Genomic DNA, 19926 nt, shown 5'->3' on the forward strand with positions numbered 1-19926 from the left:
CTACCTACGTTTCCGGGTAGGCCACCAGGTAGAAGGAGGAAAGCAGGCACCTTTCTGAATACCGTTATGTAAGAAGCACCAGGAGATACCACCTGGGAGACACGAATGAAGCTTATAAATACTGGACACAAGACAGCGATAGCCCTGTCCTTCATGTGAAAACATATCTGTACATACAGTGGCATGTGATATCTATCTGTTTGAAATATATCTAATCTACATGAACAACCTTCCACTATTGCTACAGGCCAGAGCAAGGATCTTTCTGGGGTGTTCAAGATAATCCAGTGGGGTGAGAGGAAAATAATCGGATACTTTATTATTTTTAATTAATATTTCCTTTTGATTCTTTAAATATGTTTTCGCAAGGTACATAGCATAGTATATGAACATTATTTATAAATACATAAATATACACATTATAGGGTTTTCTACAGTCATATCTCCCACATATCCTCAACTTTTCACCCCTACACAAAAACATATGCTTCCATGCCTTCCCTTTTCTCAGGCAAGTGGATCTTTCCTTAGCTACTTAGGGAAGAGTCAGTGATAACTACTGTCACAGATCATTGTTCATCTGTATTGTAATTATTGATAGTCTCTTCAGCAAGGCTGTAAGCATTTTTAAGACAGGGTGTCTGGACCATTTGTCTTTGGCAGTACAGCATAAAGACATCAGAGCACGGTTTTTCACAGTGCAGGTTCTGGAGCCAGGTTGCCTGAATTCAAATCCCATTTCTGCCTCTTATTGGCTGTACAACCTTCAGTGAGTTATCTGTGCTTCCATTTCTTTGCTGTAAATGGGGATAACAATATTCCCTACCTGATAGGGTTGTTGTGAGAATAGAATGAGTTAATACGTGTCAAATGCTTAGAAGAATGCCTGGCACGTAGAAAGTGCTCAATACGTATTAGCTATCATCATCATTACCCCCTCCGACCCCTCCACACACCATCATCACTACCACAACCGGTTTTCTGTCTCCAATGTCTGATAGAGTAAATGTGCGACAGAGGGAAGTGAGGAGAGCGGAGCTGTAGAGACAACACATTTTGTGACTTGTTGAATTTCTCCAGAAGGATGCTATAACTCCAAGGCAAAGTGGTTCACTACTATCATCTGACAGTTGGTCTGTTACGAACAAATAAAACATGTAAATAATAAGCATGCAAGACAATAAACACCTTCAAGTTCTGCTTTTACTGCCCGATTACGGTGAGGCTATAAAGCAATTCTCGGCTGAAAATTATTACTGGGATTTCTTCCTTAAACACTGTCTTTTAACTGTAATCACTCCCCTGGTGGAAATCATCAGACACAGGTTTACTGCATACCCACACGTAGCATCTAGATTTCTATGGATTTCCTATAAGATGCAGACTCATAAATCCATCTCTTCTAAATATACTACTGATAACCCATGCTAGAAGAAAGACACAGTGGCAAGAATTGTTACATATCACAGGGAAAGGGGTCACGGAGATCACCCCCTCTCCCGCCCTGGGCCCAGACAGGGTCAGGTCTTAGAAGCCGCACAGCTGATCTGGGTTAAAACTCTCTTCCTTTGACTTCTGTCTAGGTCAGTGCACTTTCTCATGACCCCAGTTTTAGAAACTATTTCTATAAACCTTTTGTGTAAAAGTGTATCATTTGTATTAAGGGAAGGAAGAACACCACACCATAAATGGCCCACTTAGCATTGAGCTCCAAAAAATGCTTGTTGAAGGATGAGTGGAGGTATGAACAGAGGCCCAGCTGGCTGGCTGTGAAGTCCTCAAGGTTTCTAAGCTTTCCTGACCCTTAGATCTCTCAGGTGGTGCCAGCAAGTGGGGGTTGGTGAAAATCACTTCTTAAACGGAGGATCCAGCAAAGACACAAAGTCATTCTTTCAACCTTTCTTTGCCTCTGTAATCCTGCCTCACATCTCATTTGATGAAAGAGATAATCAAATAAACTTGTTTTTCTTCTTGAGGTTTCCCTAAACTATAAAGGTAAAATTTTTGAGAATAAAAATTAATTAATAATAGATAATATTTACTGAGTGCTAATTTTGTACCAGCCATGTTGCAAAGATGTGACATGTGTTGACATTTAATCCTCATGGCAACTTTAGGTGAGAAACACACTATACTACTATCACCACCATTTTACAGATGAGAAAACTGAAGCACAGCAGTATGAAGTACCTTTCCCAAAGTTTTATAGCCAATAACTAACGGAGTAGATATTTGAACTCAGGCAGTGTGGTTCCAAAGTCCATGGTTTTAAATTACACTTTTATACTGTCGCTGTTCAAGTTTTGGTTTCCAATGCAAATTATAGAAAACAAAAAACAGATGTAAAAATTGACAAATTTTAATAATTTAAAATTTAAAACTTCTATACCATAAAAGACACAATGGAGTGAAAATGCAAGCTGCAGGCTAAAAGATAATAGCAAAATATTTAACCAATGAAACAGTAATATATAGAATATGTAATGAATGCCTGTAAATCTGTAAGAAAAAGACAACCAATGCAAAAGAAAAATGGGAAAAGACTACAAACAGGCAATTTATGAAGGAACTCAAATGGTCTCTCAACACATAAAAAAGGGTGCCCATGTCACTACTGTGTTTTCTCGAAAATAAGACCGGTCTTCTATTAATTTTTTCTCCAAAAGACACATTAGGGCTTATTTTATATTACGACTATCCTGAAAAATCATGCTATGGCTTATTTTCCGGTTAGGTCTTATTTTCCGGGAAACACGGTAATAATTACAGGATGCAAATTTAAAATTTCACTCATCAAATTGGAAAAAAACTGTAAAGTCAGTAATAGCAAGTGTTGATGAAGATAGGAGCAAAGAGGACTCTCATACTTTGCTATAAATTGGCACTCCATTTAGGAGAGCAATAATCCCTAGTAATGCTGAGAACACACTCATACATACTCCACATTCCAAAAATGTCACTCCTATCCTCTAAAGAATATTCCCTAGAGAAATGTATGTACACAGGGAAAAAATGTATAAGAATGTTCATAAGAATGTGTAAGAATATTCAATGTATAAGAATGTTTTTTTCCTAATACTGAAAAAATGTAAACTATTTAAATATCCATCAATAGTAAAATGGATAAATTGTGGACTAGTCATATAATGAAATAATCTATAGCTATCAAAATATATAAACTGAAGTAAAATGGAACGAGGAAGAATATAGGATGAAAAAGATACATTTCAGAAAGATGCATTCAATATGCCATTTACACAAGGCTTGGAAATACACAAAGCAATACTATCTATTGTTCGGCAACATGTATACATATTTTTAAAAAGTATAAAACATGCATGGGAATGAGATACACCAAATTCAGGGTGGTTACTTCTGGGGAGGGAAGGGTAGAGAGTGGGCTAAAGAAGAGATACATGGGGCAGGGAACTTCCACTGTATCGGTAATATTTTACTTTAAAAAATTATTTTCTAGAGTATATGGTAAATTAAGATTTTAGAGGTTTGTGTGGTAGCATGTAGTAGTTCATTATATTTGCCGTACTTTTCTGTATACTTGAGTTTTTTTCAGATTTTAAAAGAAATATTATTAAAAAGTAAAAGCAAAGCACCAACGATGATGGAAGTTTCATGGTTTGTAGGGACGAGTAAAATTAATCTGTTTGTATATTACTGACGTATACTATAAGCTCAATTGCTATTTTCTCTTTTCTTTAGAAACCTCAAAAGTAGACCATTTTTTCTTGCTATTATAAATTAATTTGGATAATTATACAATCAGATGTGGAGCCAATCTGACCCTCAAATATTACCTTATTTTATATTGTTTCCATAATAGCCAACTATTACAGTAGTGTTTCAATTTTGGAGATGAGGGTCCATAATATAAATCTTTGACTTATCCAAGGATAGATCTGGAATTTTAGCAGAATGTCAGGGATACAGCCAAGGACCCAGCCTTCATTCTTTTGCTGTTAGACTTTGCCATCACAACAAAGTAACTCAAAGGATTATAGCAATGATTCTAAATGCTTCTATCTTAATGTACCAAAGCTAAGAGATCATAAAAATGTTAAAAAACTTCCAAAGGAAATATTATAATGCGAATCTGCAGAACGTTGGAACAATTAGCAAACATACCATTTTACAATTATGTTAAGTATGTCTGAACTTAAGTAAGCACTGGGGCCGTGGTTGGAGGTATGACCCGGGTCTCTGAGGTGGAATGTTTGGCAGATGAACTTCAAATACAGTCTGTTTACCCATGGACATAAGTGGCCTTAATCAAAGCAGAACACATTTTTTTAAATGTTGATTTTAAAAACAGAAGTGTAAATAAGACTGTGATTTATGAATCTCCTAATGCTCTTCTCTGCTGTAGACTTCAGGGAGATGGAGTCTTTGGCTGCGGTAAATACAACAAGAGTGCAGGCTTGTTAAAGTGGTAATAGGTGCCCTTATTACAAACTTCACTCCATGAAGAGTTACAAATTATCTTCCTTCTTTCCAGTCCTTACAGAATGCGTTCCAAAAGCAGCGACACAGAGGGCTCAGCCCTCCAGCAATTTCCAAGACACAGTAAAGACCCCCGTTTCCAAGAGTCTGAGGACATGAAGCAGAGACAGCAGGACAAAGAGCCCAGCAGTGAGTCGGATGCAATCCTTCTACATCCCACCTCACACAGTGGTAAAGGCCACCAAGGAGAAGACCTCTCCAGAGACGACCTGTTATTTCTCCTAAGCATTCTGGAGGGAGAACTGCAGGTCAGCTGAGTTCCAATGATCCCCATCACGCTTCAGGGGGAAGGCTGCTTGTGAATTGGGTTTGGATGCTGCCACAGAAATATATATCTGTGGGTCACACTTGTGTATATGTGAGAGCAAGTGTAAGTACACACACACACACACACACACACACACACACAGAATTCTCTTCTGCTAAACTGAAGGGCAATTAATCACATCTAAAAGGGCTATCGTTATGCCATGTGACTGGCATGCACGGTGTGAAAGGCCATAGCCTCTGCCCACAAGCTCCAGTGCACAGGCAAGTATGGGTAACAATAATACCAGCTGACTTCTGCACGGGTCTAAATAACAACAGGTGCTTTTGGACTCCTGTGATCTGGCTCCCAGCCTTGCCCTGGCATTATTAACCAACATTGAAGAACGAAACACAGCTGCTACACATATAAGAGAATCTTATTTCCTACCCCTGAAAATGCAAATGCCAGTCCATTGAGGGGTATCATGTTATCTACCTGTCAGACACAATAAAAAATGTAGGGTTGTCTAATGTTGTATAGTGATCACTTTTAAAAACATTATTAATGGGATAATTAGATTGTAATGGACCTAATTTTGCTACCTTTTCTAAAAGGTGCTATAACTAAGTATAATTTGTTTGTATTTGAAAGAGAAGGAAAAAAAAGCACTCAACTCTCATAAGAAATTACTTTGGGAGACTGCTGGTAGGTAAAGCGAGCTTTCTGAAATGCCTTTTGTTCCTACAGGCTCGAGATGAAGTCATAGGCATTTTAAAGGCTGAAAAAATGGACTTGGCTTTGCTGGAAGCTCAGTATGGGTTTGTTACTCCAAAAAAGGTGTTAGAGGCTCTCCAGCGAGATGCTTTTCAAGCAAAGGCTGCTCCTTGGCAGGAGGACATCTATGAGAAACCAATGAACGAGGTATGTGTCAGATCAGGGGTGTGCATCTGAGGTGGAAGACATTGACCAGCCAGCCAAGCAGTAGGCCTGGCAGGTGGGCATGAAATGTAACTCCTTTATGATTATTTACAATTTTACATTCTAAGGCATTTAAAATCTACCCGCGGTAGATAAATAGTACATGTTCTACAGGAAAGGAAAGGAGAAGGAATCGTGACAGGATGTTTGCACTAGGTTTGTTTCTTGACACCAGACTGAAACCTAACAATGTAACAAATGCATTTTCTCTCTCTGTCTCTCTCTCTCTGTCTCTGTCTCTCTCTCTCTCTCACGCACACACACACACACACGGGAGCAAACTTCTTTTGGGGACTTGAAGTCTATTCAGGCTATAATAAAAAACAGATAAAGTTCACCATAGAGGTTAATTTCTTTGAAAACACTGAGGTATTATGTCATAGAAATTTTGAGCATGAATGGAAATGATCTGAAGAACTGTCCAAGAAACAGAGTTTTAGAAAGCATATATTTTAGATAAATGCATATTCTTTTTCCCTTCAAAAGTTTAATGACAGCAGAGACCTCTCTCCCACCACGCGCCCGGCAATGACAATGGCAAAGCTTCGCAGTCCCCACACAGCCACCACGGCACAGAGCTGCGGTGCGGCTTGCTTTTGACTTGCTGACATTTCTGAAACTCTTTGGCATCTTTATTTTATTCTTCTATTTTCCTCTGAGACTTCAATGGAAAATTTCATAATTTTTCATTTTCATAAAAAGGAAACAACTAGGAGCATGAGTTAAGGCTGGAGAGAGTGAACGCAAGTTTTGGACCAATTTCCCCCACATAAGCGCTGGCAACCTACCTTAGGACTGACCTCTAATGTCCTTGCTATTCTCGTCTTGGGTGTCTCATGAGAGAAGACTACCGTCTTGCCAAATTGTGAAGGAGTTTGGTCATATGGACCTGCTTCTCTGAGGGGAGAGGATGAGACCACCCAGAGTCTGTTGATTTGTGCTTTATTCCAGATTTTAAACAAGAGGAGCTGAAGCTGTGTTCAAGTCAACAGTGTTAAAACTGAATGCTGGCTCCCAACATGGTGACTGGGAACGAGTGTTAGGCACAGATTCCCCCAATCCATATGAGCGTAAATGCAAATTCACTCTCACTAAACATATCTTGACAAAACTCCATGAATGACACAACCCTTCAACACTTACTGTGAAATGAAACAGGATGATTCCAAACTGATGCTGAAATCAGTAGGAAAAACTTTTAGTTTCAAACTAACTCTATTATACACGTGCAAAATTGGAAATACCCCGCCCCTCTGCAGACGCTTGTCCCTGAAATTTGCCCATAATTTAGCCCTGCTTTACCAATCCAACCTTCTTTGATTACTGTCCCCACCCCCATGCACGCACCTCACATTCCCACCTCCATGACTTGCCCACTTTCGTCTCTTGCCTTCTATTTTCCCTAGAGATTTGTCTCTCCTCAGCTATCAGTCTATCCAATTCCCTGAAGTCCACACAATTAACTCTACCCACCCAACAAACCAGGTGTCTGCCCTCCTCCGGTACCTAATAGGAAGTAACGGGTGAGAGGAAGATATCCAGAGAAAAACCAGTACAGGGGAATTCTGACTAGAATTCCCTAGATAAGGCTGAAGAAAAGAAAGAGGCCAGTGTTCCCACTAAGACCATCCGTGACTGTACCCTAGTTACATCAAAATAAGGATCGGTATACTAAAAAAATAATCTTTTTTTTTCTCCCACTGCAGAGTGTTAACCCCCCACACACACATACACACTTTTATTTTATTCACAATGTTCTTTTTGGAAAATGTAAAAATCTCAACCACGTCTAGGGTAAAGTAAAAAGGATTTATCTGTTCTCAAGGCAAAATACCTTAGAAGAACAAACTGCGCTCAGTTACATCACATGATGGGAACACTGACTTAAGATGAAACACTGGTGGAAGCCTGGGAGCTGGAACAAAGGGTGCAGATGGGAAGAGGGAATAGCTGGGTTGTCCAGAGGGAGGGAGACGCGAGAACTCAAGAGTCCACCACAGTTTTAACTTGTGGTTCCTGTCTTCAGGGTGTTTAATGTTTAAGAGAGTGACAGACAACATGATCATACAAGTAAGTACACAATTACACACATACTAATCTCTGGTTAAAACCACAAAGCGTTATGACAGACTATAATGGGGGATTGAATTTAGATGGAAGAATCAGGAAAGCCAAGATCCAGAGGGTAAATAGGGGTTAATCAGGTAGAACATAAAGGAATTCCACTTCTAGTAACACTGTGGACTCAATATCCAGTGAGATTATATCACTAAAAAAATACATAAAAGCATTAAACTATCTAACACACTCTTCAATGAATGGATGCACTTACATGGAAGCAAGAGAAATTCTGAAGCTGGGAACTAAAAGGGAAATTTCCGTAGACTAGCTTCTGACCCCATATATTTTGAACCTTTCTCTTCTCAATCCACAAACTTCCAGTGCTGGGAACTAAAGGACACATTCATTTTGGAATATAACCTCCGGCCTTTCACCTTTATTTGGCAAGGCTGGTGAGCTGGCGCAGTGGCCAGTAAAAGCTTTTCTGGAACGCTTTCCTACATGAAGATGCTGGCAATAACTTGCCTATACATGGAAATGACTTTGAGACCAACTGAACTTCCCTTTAGCAGCACCCCAAAACTCTTCACAGCCTCTCTAAAACTACCTGGCATGAAAAACAAACAAACAAACAAAAAAACATATGATGGAAGCTAAGTACAAGTGGAAAAAAAAGAGAGGTTTTAGCTGATTACAATTAAAATGTATTACTTTTGAAATTTCACAAAATACATGACTAGGTAAACACACGGGTAGGCCTTCGACAGGCTCCAGATGACACCAGAGCAAGTGAAGAACAGCAAAACTTAAGCTTCATGGAAAAGCCTTCTCCTTCTCTCTCTCTCTGTGAGCATATGTGTACGTTTTTAGAAAAGAAGATCCGACCACGTTTGTAGCCATACTCTGAAGGGACAGAGTTGGGATCAAAGACACAAGAAAGAGAAATTCATAGAGGAAACAAGAAGTGGAAGGAGACAAATAGGGACGGACCAAAGAAGTTCACACAGGTGAAGAGGTTAAGAATGTAGAAGAATATAGGTAAGTTAAGAGTAGCAGAAGTAGGAGAAAAAAATAGAGCATTTATGATTGATGGTCTCTCGTCAGTCAAGTGAAAGATAAAGTTAAGAAGGTAAGGATGTATTTGGGGCTAGTACTTAGCGAGGCATGGCTTCAAATTGGCGCCTGGATGAAAGTTAAAGGCTGCTGACCAGGCATAGGGAAAGAGCCACGGGCAAGGTCCAGCTAAATATGAAAATCACCCAGAATGCTACCAAGATTGAACATGGATAGGTAGATTGTCGGGAGAGTGACCGGAAGTTCAGTAGGTGACCAAGATGAGAACGAGAAAAGACTATCACCATCCAGACAGGCAATGAAAACAGGAGGGTGTTCAGAAGAGCCTGGCAGTGGTAATGCAGAGCCAAGAGAATTGCGCTGCCATTTCCAGAGTCTGAGATATTGAGGTCATGAGAGAATGAGTGGTCCCTATAAAATAGAGATTCCAGTGTTATCCAGGAAAATCAGGTTTCAGTGAAGACTAGGAAGAAGAAGGGACATTTGTGAATAGTATATTTGGTTACCTTTGATCTACTAAAATGGCCAATTTCTCTGCTCTCTGGATTGCCTTTATCTCTAACAGTATATTCAGGCAAATCAAAGAAAAGGACAATCTTCAAAGAGCCAATGGAAAAGCAAAGTGTTAAAGCCATAGGGCAGAAAGAAAATCAAATGCAAAATCAGGGTGGTCTGTGACTCAGGAGGTAAAACAAAGGTCATTATTCATTTCTAAACATATATTAAGCAACTGGAAGTAAAAAGATGGAAAACCTCTCTGTTCTCCATTCCCTCTGACCATGAAACAATCACCAGAAAGCCAACCTAAGGAAAACTCACTGTACATCCTTCATCCTAGGCAAGGAGTTGAACTGCATTAGGAGCTGGGGGTAGGACAGGACATCAGGGAGGTCAAAATGATAAGCAGGAAGCATGTCATAGCACAGGAAACATTACTTTCCATTCTTTCTGTCCCTGACACTCCCTGAAATAACTGAGCCGTCTCCCTGTTTTCTTCCCCAAGCTTCATTCAATCTGTAATGGGGATAGATACAAAAAGGGGCACTGGTGATCTGACAGTCCCTTAGTACTTAATGATATACCACTTACACTGCTCCTAATTGTGGCGTGTGTGTGTATGTGTGTGTGTGTGTGTGTGTGTGTGTGTGTTATCTCCCTAGGGAAAGCATAAGCCCTGAAAGTCAAACGTCCCTTGTATTCCCCACGGCAACTATCATAGCACTAAGTCCATAGAACATAAGAGACACTTAATAAATACTTGTTGCCTTGAGAAAACTGGGGCACTAGGAATTGATCTTAGAAATCAAGTGCAACCATTTAATTTCTAAATGAGAAAACTGAAGTACAGAATGGTTAAGTGGCTTGGCCAAGCTCACACTGGTGGTGAGACATGAAATGAGTTCAGGGAAGATCAAGTCCATTATTCGATTTGTCAGGAATCAGTAAGAGACTGAACTGAGAACCAGTGACATATTTTCTAAGAGGCATCCTGGGCATGGAGAAATGAAGGCACAGAATAAAACTTCAGGTATATGTTAAAACATCTCTAGAATCCGTCATTTTTTTCTTTGGGAGCTTTCCCTCTGTCAGGCCACTATTTGACAGCTTTCCAATGACCACTCTTGATACACACGAGCTCCTTGCACCAAATAAATAGCATGCCGTACGTGGAAGCCATCCTTCAAGAGTCATGGAACGTGAAGAAAGAAAACCCACAGAAGCACTAGTCTCACTGATATGATGGAACAAACAATTCTACCCAGCAGTGATCAGAGAAAGTAACAAAGAAGGAACAGGAAAAGTTTTGGGTGGAAGGGGAAAAAGGTTTCTAGATTTTAGCACTGAAGAAAGCAGTCTGGAATTACCATGGCATGTTCTCAGAATTCCCAAAGCCCAGCGTGGTTGAAGGCTGGGTGAGAAAGACGAGAAGGTATGGAGTCAGAAGGGGGCTGATGTGCCAGGAGACCAATGGGGAATGACCTTCTGGTTCTGGATAGGACAGTGGAGTCATGCCATCGGGGTTGTCACTGATCGGGACAGGCCAGAAGGGGGTGAGACTGAAGGAAGGGAGACAACTTGGAAGGCAGGTAAGAAATGAAGGGCAGTGATTCTTTCCAGCCCTCCTTCCTTGTCCCTTCAAACAAGCAAAACAATGTGAGGAAAACTCACAATGGAAAACAACAGTGGTTTAAGCAAGTCTTTTATTTTCTCTTTTTGGGCTGAATAAAGTTGAATACCTATGTCCACACGATTACAAGAAGCTATCCGAGGAAAGTCATTTTTCTTGCATTGAAGAAGCCTCCACTAGTCCTTCATTTATGTATTGTAAATAGCTACTCTAATTATTAATTCTAGGGCTGATCTTATACAAATTAAATGTTTTAAGTCAATTGACAAATTTCCTAAATGAAGGCTGATCCTACCACTAGTTCACTCTTCAAATTCCAAAAGCAGTTCATTTGAATTTCTCTTTCAATGCACTTTAATGTTTGGGCATCTGATAAGAAGGAATTTTCAGAGGGCTCTTGGGGTTTGAGACATAGGACAACTAACAATACAATCTCCCTCTCAGAAGACAGTCATTAGTTAACAGTGGCTGTGCCAGCAGGCAACATAACTTAGCACTTTCAGCTTCCACAAAAGGATTGGTTACATTTATTAAAAATAATCAATACCTGTATGACATAAGGTAGTTAGTATTGTATGTGTGTTAACGCACCATTATAAACCTATATTAGAAAACTAGACAACCAGCCTGAGGGTTTAGAGGTCTGAGAGAATTAGTTAGGTTCTGTTTGCTGGGATACTTTTTGTGCTACTCTTGTTCTGAAATGCATTGGCTATTTTATGCCTTGTGTTCCTGGACAAGTAGGTGCTTTTTAAGGATGTATGATTTAAATTGGCTTCTAATTCACAAAGTCACAAATTTTCAATTTTTTAATGATAAAGGCAAAGAATAAAAACCAACCAATATTGGGGCCGGCCCGGTGGCTCAGGCGGTTAGAGCTCCATGCTCCTAACTCCGAAGGCTGCCGGTTCGATTCCCACATGGGCCAGTGGGCTCTCAACCACAAGGTTGCCAGTTCAATTCCTCGAGTCCCGCAAGGGATGGTGGGCTCTGCCCCCTGCAACTAAGATTGAACACGGCACCTTGAGCTGAGCTGCCTCCCGGATGGCTCAGTTGTTGGTTGGAGCATGGGCTCTCAACCACAAGGTTGCCAGTTCAATTCCTCGAGTCCCGCAAGGGATGGTGGGCAGCGCCCCCTGCAACTAAAATTGAACACGGCACCTTGAGCTGAGCTGCCGCTGAGCTCCTGGATGGCTCAGTTGGTTGGAGTGCGTCCTCTCAACCACAAGGTTGCCGGTTCGACTCCCGCAAGGGATGGTGGGCTATGCCCCCTGCAACTAGCAACGGCAACTGGACCTGGAGCTGAGCTGCGCCCTCCACAACTAAGACTGAAAGAACAACAACTTGAAGCTGAACAGAACCCTCCACAACTAAGATTGAAAGGACAACAATTTGACCATTGTTCCCCAATAAAGTTCTGAAAAAAAAACAAAACAAAAAAAAACAAAAAAAAAACCAACCAATATTATCAGTTATAGCACCTAGTATTTAACAAACTAGAAAGTCACATGCTTTCAAAACCATGTTCTTAACTGGATTTTAATTTATCACTGGCCAAAGGTCCCGAGCCACATTTGTTTCAATCAGCCTCTTTCTCTCTTTTCTTTCGTGACTCCTTGCTTGTTTATTTTGTTTTCAATCTGTAAACATATACTGGACACCTACTATAAGGCACTCCGTTAGATGCGAAGAAGTTAAGAAAAATAGGACGTAGGCCCTGTCTTCAGGGAGTTCACGGTCTAGTAGAGGAGACAAATACATAAATCCAGCACAGGGTGATAGATTTATAACAGACATGTAAGAAGCCACGGAAACCAGAAAGAACTGGGTGCTTACATGTGGTCACATTCACACTACATAACAACACAGAACTGATTAACAAATGTTTACATGTTTGTTTTTAAATATGCAATCACCTTGATGCGTAATGCAATGAAAAACAGAGCAAGGGACCCAAGAGGCAGATACGGGTAGAGCACCATCGGGAGGGCTGGGCAGTAGAGCGCAGCAAGTGCAGCTGCAGAATTAAACATTGTGCATATCGTTCTCCTGATACGGTTTCCCTAGAGAGAGAAGGCAGTGTCAGAAAGGGGTTACAAGGACACTGTTCTGATATCCACAGAGGCACCAATTTTTCTCTCTGGAGAAAAATATGATGACAGTAAAAAAGTATCAATTAACAAGAGGAAAGATAAAAACTAAACAAGGAGATCAGAACCCACTGATGAATTAATTAGTCAAAACTTGGACATTTCTAAAAGAGTGAAAGATGGCAATATTATGAATGATTTGTAGTTAACAGACTATCAATTTATTTTCTTTTGTAGTTGGACAAAGTTGTGGAAAAACACAAGGAATCGCACAGACGAATCCTGGAACAGCTTTTAATGGTAAAAAAATCTCATAGGCAAACCATATTGGAGTTGGAGGAAGAAAAGAGAAAGCATAAAGACTATATGGAGAAGAATGATGAATTCATACGCTTATTAGAACAGGAATGTGAAAGGTAAGGCACTTTGGACAAGACAATGAACCATGCTGCAAACTCTTACTAACCTCATGGGCTGGGCACTGTACCAGGGACACAAAGATGAGCATGGCACAGCCTCAGCTCTCAAAGATCTCCTGGTCCAGAAAACGATCTGTTTAAAGACTTCATCGGTACAATGCAAAAATAACCAGGTGTGATAAAGGCTGTGGAAACATAAATCCTGGGCGCCTAATTCTGCAAGGGAGTGCCCTGAGAAAGCTGCACAGAGGTGACAGAGTTTAGTTCCTATACAAACAAGAATGGAAACTATATACATGGCAGGGGCAGAAAGAAGTGTCACATCATAGAGGTAAGGTACCGAGGGAACTCAAGCTTTCATCGCTACAGCACAGGATGTAATTGCAGGATAAGAAAAGGAAAGGATAACCACAAGCAATTGGATGTCATGTTGCTGCAAGAAGGAGCAAATCACAAATTGTGAGAAGGGGGAAGAGTTGATCAGGTATGCTTTCTTAAAGAACCTTTAAGACAGCCTGGAGGAAAGACAGAAGGAGCTTATGTGCTCCAATGGCTATGGGCTTAGGGAGGATGGAGCGTAAACAAGAAACATGTATGATGTATAATCAGTTGTAATTAGTGACAAATGAGACCAGGGATCAGAGCAAGGGAAACATGGAGTTATTGAGAAGTACTGGCTATTCACCAAGGTACAGAATACATGAATGGGACACAGCTCATTGTGGTTGAAGGATTTTGGCGGGGGAGGATGGTTCAAAAGTTGAGGGAGGGGTAGGGGGTGAGTTCTGCTTTAGACATGTTGAGTGTGAGGTACCCAATGTAGTCCAATCTCCAGTGGGGAGAATAATGTGTCCAAAGACAACCCATATAGGTTTGGAAAAGGGTGGGCTGGTGATGCAAACTTGCATCTGGTAAGAGCTAAAGTTATGGGTGTTGGTGTGGTGAGGAGAGAGAATTCTGAAAAGAGAACTCTAGAAAACATCAATGCTTGGGGGTTTTCTGGAGGAAAATGGGTCAAGAAAGGAAGCTAAGAAAGAATGGTGCAAAGTTAGAAGAACCGGAGGGGAAAGAAAGCAAAGAATCCAAGCAAGAAAGAGTTTCGAGAAAGAGTGAGCAGTGAAATACCACCAAATAATACAGAAAAGGATGACAAAATGCCCCAAAATTTGGCAACAAGGAAAATAGTGAGGAACTCGAACCCTTTCACTAGAACACTGAGGGCAGCATAATGCTTTGAAAAATAAATAAAAACTGTGAACACAGAAACTTAAAATGTGAACTCATATTCTGAGAAGCTTAGCTGAAAAATATTGGGAGATTGGTTGGTACACACTTTAAAGCTCTATGGAGGGCAGGTTATTTGCTCCACTTCGACCTTCTGTTCTGAATCAATGTGCAAAGTATGAGCACCTATATTAACTGAGAGGACAACTGACCCTTTGTTGATACTACAAAGATAGAAAATAAGCAGTCTTCACATTGTCACATATTACTGGATCTTCACTTCCCTTGTTTTTCCATGTGTACTTCTTTTATGAGTTATAGAGCCAATGATGCTGCATTCTGACAGTTACAGGGAAAAAAATTACTTGTGAGCTGCCTTTTACAAAATACTAGTAGTCTCAACTGCTTTATTTAACTACTTACAATTCATGTTTTAGTTAGGTAACCCAAGTTACATAGCAGCCAGGATAATGGCAAACTTTCACTTCTCTTCAATGTACCTCATGGTCAGCGTGCCAGAGAATCCATGGTCCTCACACCCAGCTCTTCTTCCACATTCATCGGGAAGTTTGTTCTCTACTCACTGAGTCGAAAAGGGTCTTGTTCCTTTGTCCCTCATGAACTTGAAATATCTTCAGGGGCAGATGAAAGGAGCAAAAGAAGTCTGGCACCAAGGGAAGATTTGACTCAGACATTACCATATAAGATATGTTATTCAATGAGACAATGTCATATTAAATATTATTTTGAACCCCTGTGGTTTGGCACCCGTGGCCTCATTTGGACTCCACACTACTTGGCACTAATATGCTGACCACAGACATTTCTTTTCATCTCTCATTAGTATGAACATTTATTGACCATGGTCTGAGAGCACTGCCTGCCAGAGAACAAAGGGGTACTGGCCACCCCTGCCCAGGGGGCTTACCACATTCATGACGAAGGCAAGATGTACAGATTTAGCGTGGGAATGCGGAGGGCTGGTGGTGGTGCAGTTCTAATATTTACTGTTGTAGCTCTACTCTCTTCTGTAGGAAGGCTGAGGAGGGCAATTGAGAAGTAATACTGTAACCTGGGGGGGGGGGGGGGGCGATGGCAAGGATTATTTAAACCAAGAGAGAGCAAAGAAGAACACTGAGACATGGGAGCAAAGCATCACTGGGAATAAAGGCCATGGGCTAGAGGGAAAGGAAAATAGTGAGATTAAAGTAAATTGTACATCATGGAATCAATATATTAAGAAGGGTATTTCCACATGCATCAAAGGGGTTTAAGAGAAAATATTGTAAAGATCATATTTCTGAGTTTATAGGACACAAAGTGCCTTTGTCTTGAAGAATAATGAAAGTGAACATACCGTTACCCAAAACTAGGGACAAATGGCTGGACTGACTCTCCTGCCCTGCTTAGCCACTCCAGAAGATGTGAGGATACCCACCTATTTCTGTTTGCCAAGGAACAGCTTCCAGATGGAACTCTGGGCGTGAGAATGGTAACCCTGTTCTCAGTTCCCACTGGATACAGATAAAGCCTCCGCTGCTCCACCTGTGGAACATCACAATTCCCACCCCTTGGCACTGCTGGTGCCCTGGCCCCGCTGCTCCCCTGCCTTCGGCAGAGAGGCTATGGCTTCATACGGCATCACTTCCACCTGCTTTACGGCCATGTGCATCAAAGTAGTAAATGAACACCACCTAAAGACACAAGTGGCAGAAACTCTAATAATTTCAGGTAAATGGTAAATGTACACAGAGGTGGTGCTTATGCAAGAGGGAGAGATACCATTCACGTCTCATTTTCAGACGACAAATGACAAAACATGCACCGTCACTGAGTCCTAACTTTAGTGAGAGTATTTCCTCTCAAGCACACACCCTCACAAAAGCAACACTAACTTGTCCTAAGGGGTCAAAGAATAATGTTTACTTCCTTCCTCAAACAAAGTGATGTAAACCACTCCCAAATCGGTGACCCTCAGTACAGAGAAACAAAGATATCATAACCCCCATAAAAGGGGTTGGGTGGGTGACGACAGCTATAAAGGACTATCTGATTAAAGCTCTGAAACAACAGTGTGCAAGTTTAGTGCTAGTATTTTAAGTGTTGGGTAATATCTACTAGGAAATACAATAAGAATTAAGATATACATGACTGAGATAGTTAATTTGAATACTTAAGGCTCAATTTCTGTATTTTCTTTGGAAAATTTGCTTTATGTGGAAAACCCTAAAGGAGACTGATGTCACATGTTGTGTTTGGGCCAAAATGTTTGCCAAGTGATGTCGTTGTAATCAGTAAACAATTGATTTCCCACTGAAGGACTGAGGGGTAGGGATCAGCTCAGGAAACCCTGTTCCCAAGTATGTTAATGCAAAGTTTCCTTCACTGTAATCTGTGCGGTTTGGTTTGTCCGTAAGATAATATTATATCCACATGTCATGACAACTTTCTGTTCACTGACCAGCTCCAATGTGTGGATATGTGTGTCACTGACGACTTGAATTATATACTTGGCTGAATTACAAATGGAGTTGATGTGAAAGGTTTTATACAAAAGCAACGCCAGTAATTTTTGGCCTTTCTGGATGGCTTCACAGGAAAGCCAAAACAAAAATCACTTTTAGTCAGTGCAATTTTGCAAAATTTTCCCATAAGTGAAATGCCAATTTTGTCTGTACTTTCATAAAGCTTGCATTTTTTTTTCCTTTTTCAGTTCAATGGGGGAAAAGGCTGTGAAGAAAAAATAATTTCCTTTTTTTGAAACCATGTATTCTTTTTTAGAATACTCAAACAAAACATGGATACTAACCATATATATTACTGCATTTCTGGCCTTGAAATAACCACCAAAGTGGGAAACAAATGCTGTTATGGCAATTTGTATAAAAATGTGGCTTCAAGCATGGATTTTTTTTTTAAAGCCTTAAATTACTTTTCATAATATCTTGGCCAAGTAGGTGAGCACTGATATTCCTATTTTACAAGCAGGAGTTCAAATGGTAGCTTCTCAAAAGCCACATAGTGAGGAAGGAGTCACAGGTAGAATTCATTTCTTGTTCCTGTCCTGCCCAAGTGTGACTGGACAAAGCAGTGGCTCAAGGGCAGAGGGGTCTTTGCAGGACAGTCACCAGGGACCCAGTTTCCAGGGGTGTTGCCTTGGACCACAGCTGGGGCGAAGTCCTTTGCTGTTTGGGTTTTTGTCAAGAACAAAGCACATCTACCTCTCTGTTTGCCTGAAACTTTGTAAAGAAAGATTTCCATCACCAACCTGTATCTGCTATCCCAGGCCTATTTTCTTGTTTTCTACTGACATCAGACAAGATGACTGAAACACTGAGCCACATCTGACCCTCCTGTTGAATGAGTACAGTTGACCCGTAAACAACACAGGGGTTAGTGCCACCAACCCCCCATGCAGTTGAAAATCTGCATATAAATTCTGACTCCCCCAAAACTTAACTGCAGTCATCCCTTGGTGCCCACAGTTGAGTGGTTCCAGGAACCTCCCGCACCTGCACCCTCTGCCACACATCACCCTGTAGATACCAAAACCTGCAAATGCTCAAGTCCCTTATATAAAATAGCATAGAAAAATGCATACGGTCGGCTCTGCATCCATGGAATCCCAACTACAGACAGAAAACACTGTTTTCAGTCTGCAGTTGAATCTGCAGATGTGAAAACCCGGGGATTTATTGAAAAAAAATAAAAAAATCTGCATATAAGTGGAGCCGAGAAATTCAAACCTGTTGTTCAAGGGTCAACTGTATATTGGACTACTTTCAAAGATCTCTCAAAAATATAAAATCTTCTTTCCAGAGGCTTTAGATATTCCCTTGAAATATATATATATATATATATATATATATATATATATATATATGAATGATGTATTGTCTGTTTTTCCAGTTAGTTTAACTAGTTAGCTAGTTAGTGCTGCTTGCCATTCATTCATTTATTCCTTCACTTACTGTCTCCTCCCCAAACCCCAATTAATTAAATGCCTGCTCCATGCCAAGTCCTGTGCTAGAGACCAGGTGAAGGCAGTAGATGTGGTCTCCACCTGCATACAAGGTCTGACAATTAAGTTCACGAACTTGTTACAACAATGTTGCTAACCTTTTTTGATATCAGAGGGATTATTCATTATGAATTTGTACCAACTGGACAAACAGTTAACCAAGTTTGGAACACCCTCTCTACTCACCTGATCTGGTCCCAATGACTTCTTTCTTTACCTGAAGATAAAGGAAATATTGAAAGGAAGACATTTTGATGACATTCAGGACATCAAGGGTAATACGACAATAGCTCTGATGTCCAGTCCAGAAAAAGAGTTCCAAAATTGCTTTGAGGGGTGGACTAGGTACTGGCATTGGTACATAGCTTCCCAAGGGCAATACTTCAAAGGTGACCATAGTGATATTCAGCAATGTGGTATGTAGCATTTTTCTAGGATGAGTTCACGAACTTAATTGTCCGACCTCATAAATCCCCAATTAATTTGTGCATGTGTGAAACAGACACCACTGCAGACTTTACGACTTGGTACTGATTCTTGTAAGGCACTATGACATCATGATGGGTAGATTTTTTTAAAAAAGGCACTATTATGGTAAAATAACACGATAACATGAAATGCTCATGAAAATAGAACATTCAGGAGAACTCAATAAACAAACTAGAGTACTTTACTACAGAATTCATTATATAGCAACAATTACCATTAGAATTTTGTTTCTGTAGTCTTAAATCTTAGCTTTTCAGAATATTACAATGTTTATAATGTAATATTACAATGGTTATAATGTTTTTTAAAAATAAATCTGTCCACTTTTTAAAAATCATATTTGGAAAGCCAGCAGTTTTAAATTTCATGCACACTAAACTATTGTTGTAGAATACATTGTACTCAAATGCAATCATTTCCTTTCAGTTTTCTGGCAAAGCGTTACATGTATTACATATTCTCGAGACAATGTCTTGCAAGTAGTGAAATGGATGCCAGATCTCCCTCTGACCTTTATCATGGATATCCAGTTCTCTGTCAGAACAAAAAGGAGACCCACCACTAACTCCCACTTCGATATTATAATTCCATAGAGAATCACAGTGTGATCGGCACAGTGTTCATATACCCCAGACCTAATACAGGATCTGGGCAGTGATAGAGAGAGATTCACTGTC

General features: G+C 40.3%; 2 protein-coding genes across 4 annotated transcripts in view; one reads left to right on the forward strand and one right to left on the reverse strand.

Moving 5' to 3' along the window:
- CMSS1 (cms1 ribosomal small subunit homolog) overlaps positions 1-19926 on the reverse strand; it is a 334520-nt gene that overhangs the window by 215576 nt on the left and 99018 nt on the right. The gene's annotated exons all lie outside the window — the stretch shown is intronic.
- The window catches only part of FILIP1L (filamin A interacting protein 1 like), a 267397-nt gene that overhangs the window by 154703 nt on the left and 92768 nt on the right, over positions 1-19926 (forward strand). For both annotated transcript variants that reach the window (XM_019756494.2, XM_074332907.1), the window contains exons 2-4: positions 4511-4763; positions 5513-5686; positions 13334-13512. In XM_019756494.2, coding sequence (XP_019612053.2) covers positions 4521-4763; positions 5513-5686; positions 13334-13512 — 596 coding nt within the window. In that variant the 5' untranslated portion in view covers positions 4511-4520. The remainder of the gene's footprint in view (positions 1-4510; positions 4764-5512; positions 5687-13333; positions 13513-19926) is intronic.

This window comes from Rhinolophus sinicus, linkage group LG01 (assembly GCF_036562045.2).
Source record: "Rhinolophus sinicus isolate RSC01 linkage group LG01, ASM3656204v1, whole genome shotgun sequence".
Taxonomy (NCBI): domain Eukaryota; kingdom Metazoa; phylum Chordata; class Mammalia; order Chiroptera; family Rhinolophidae; genus Rhinolophus; species Rhinolophus sinicus.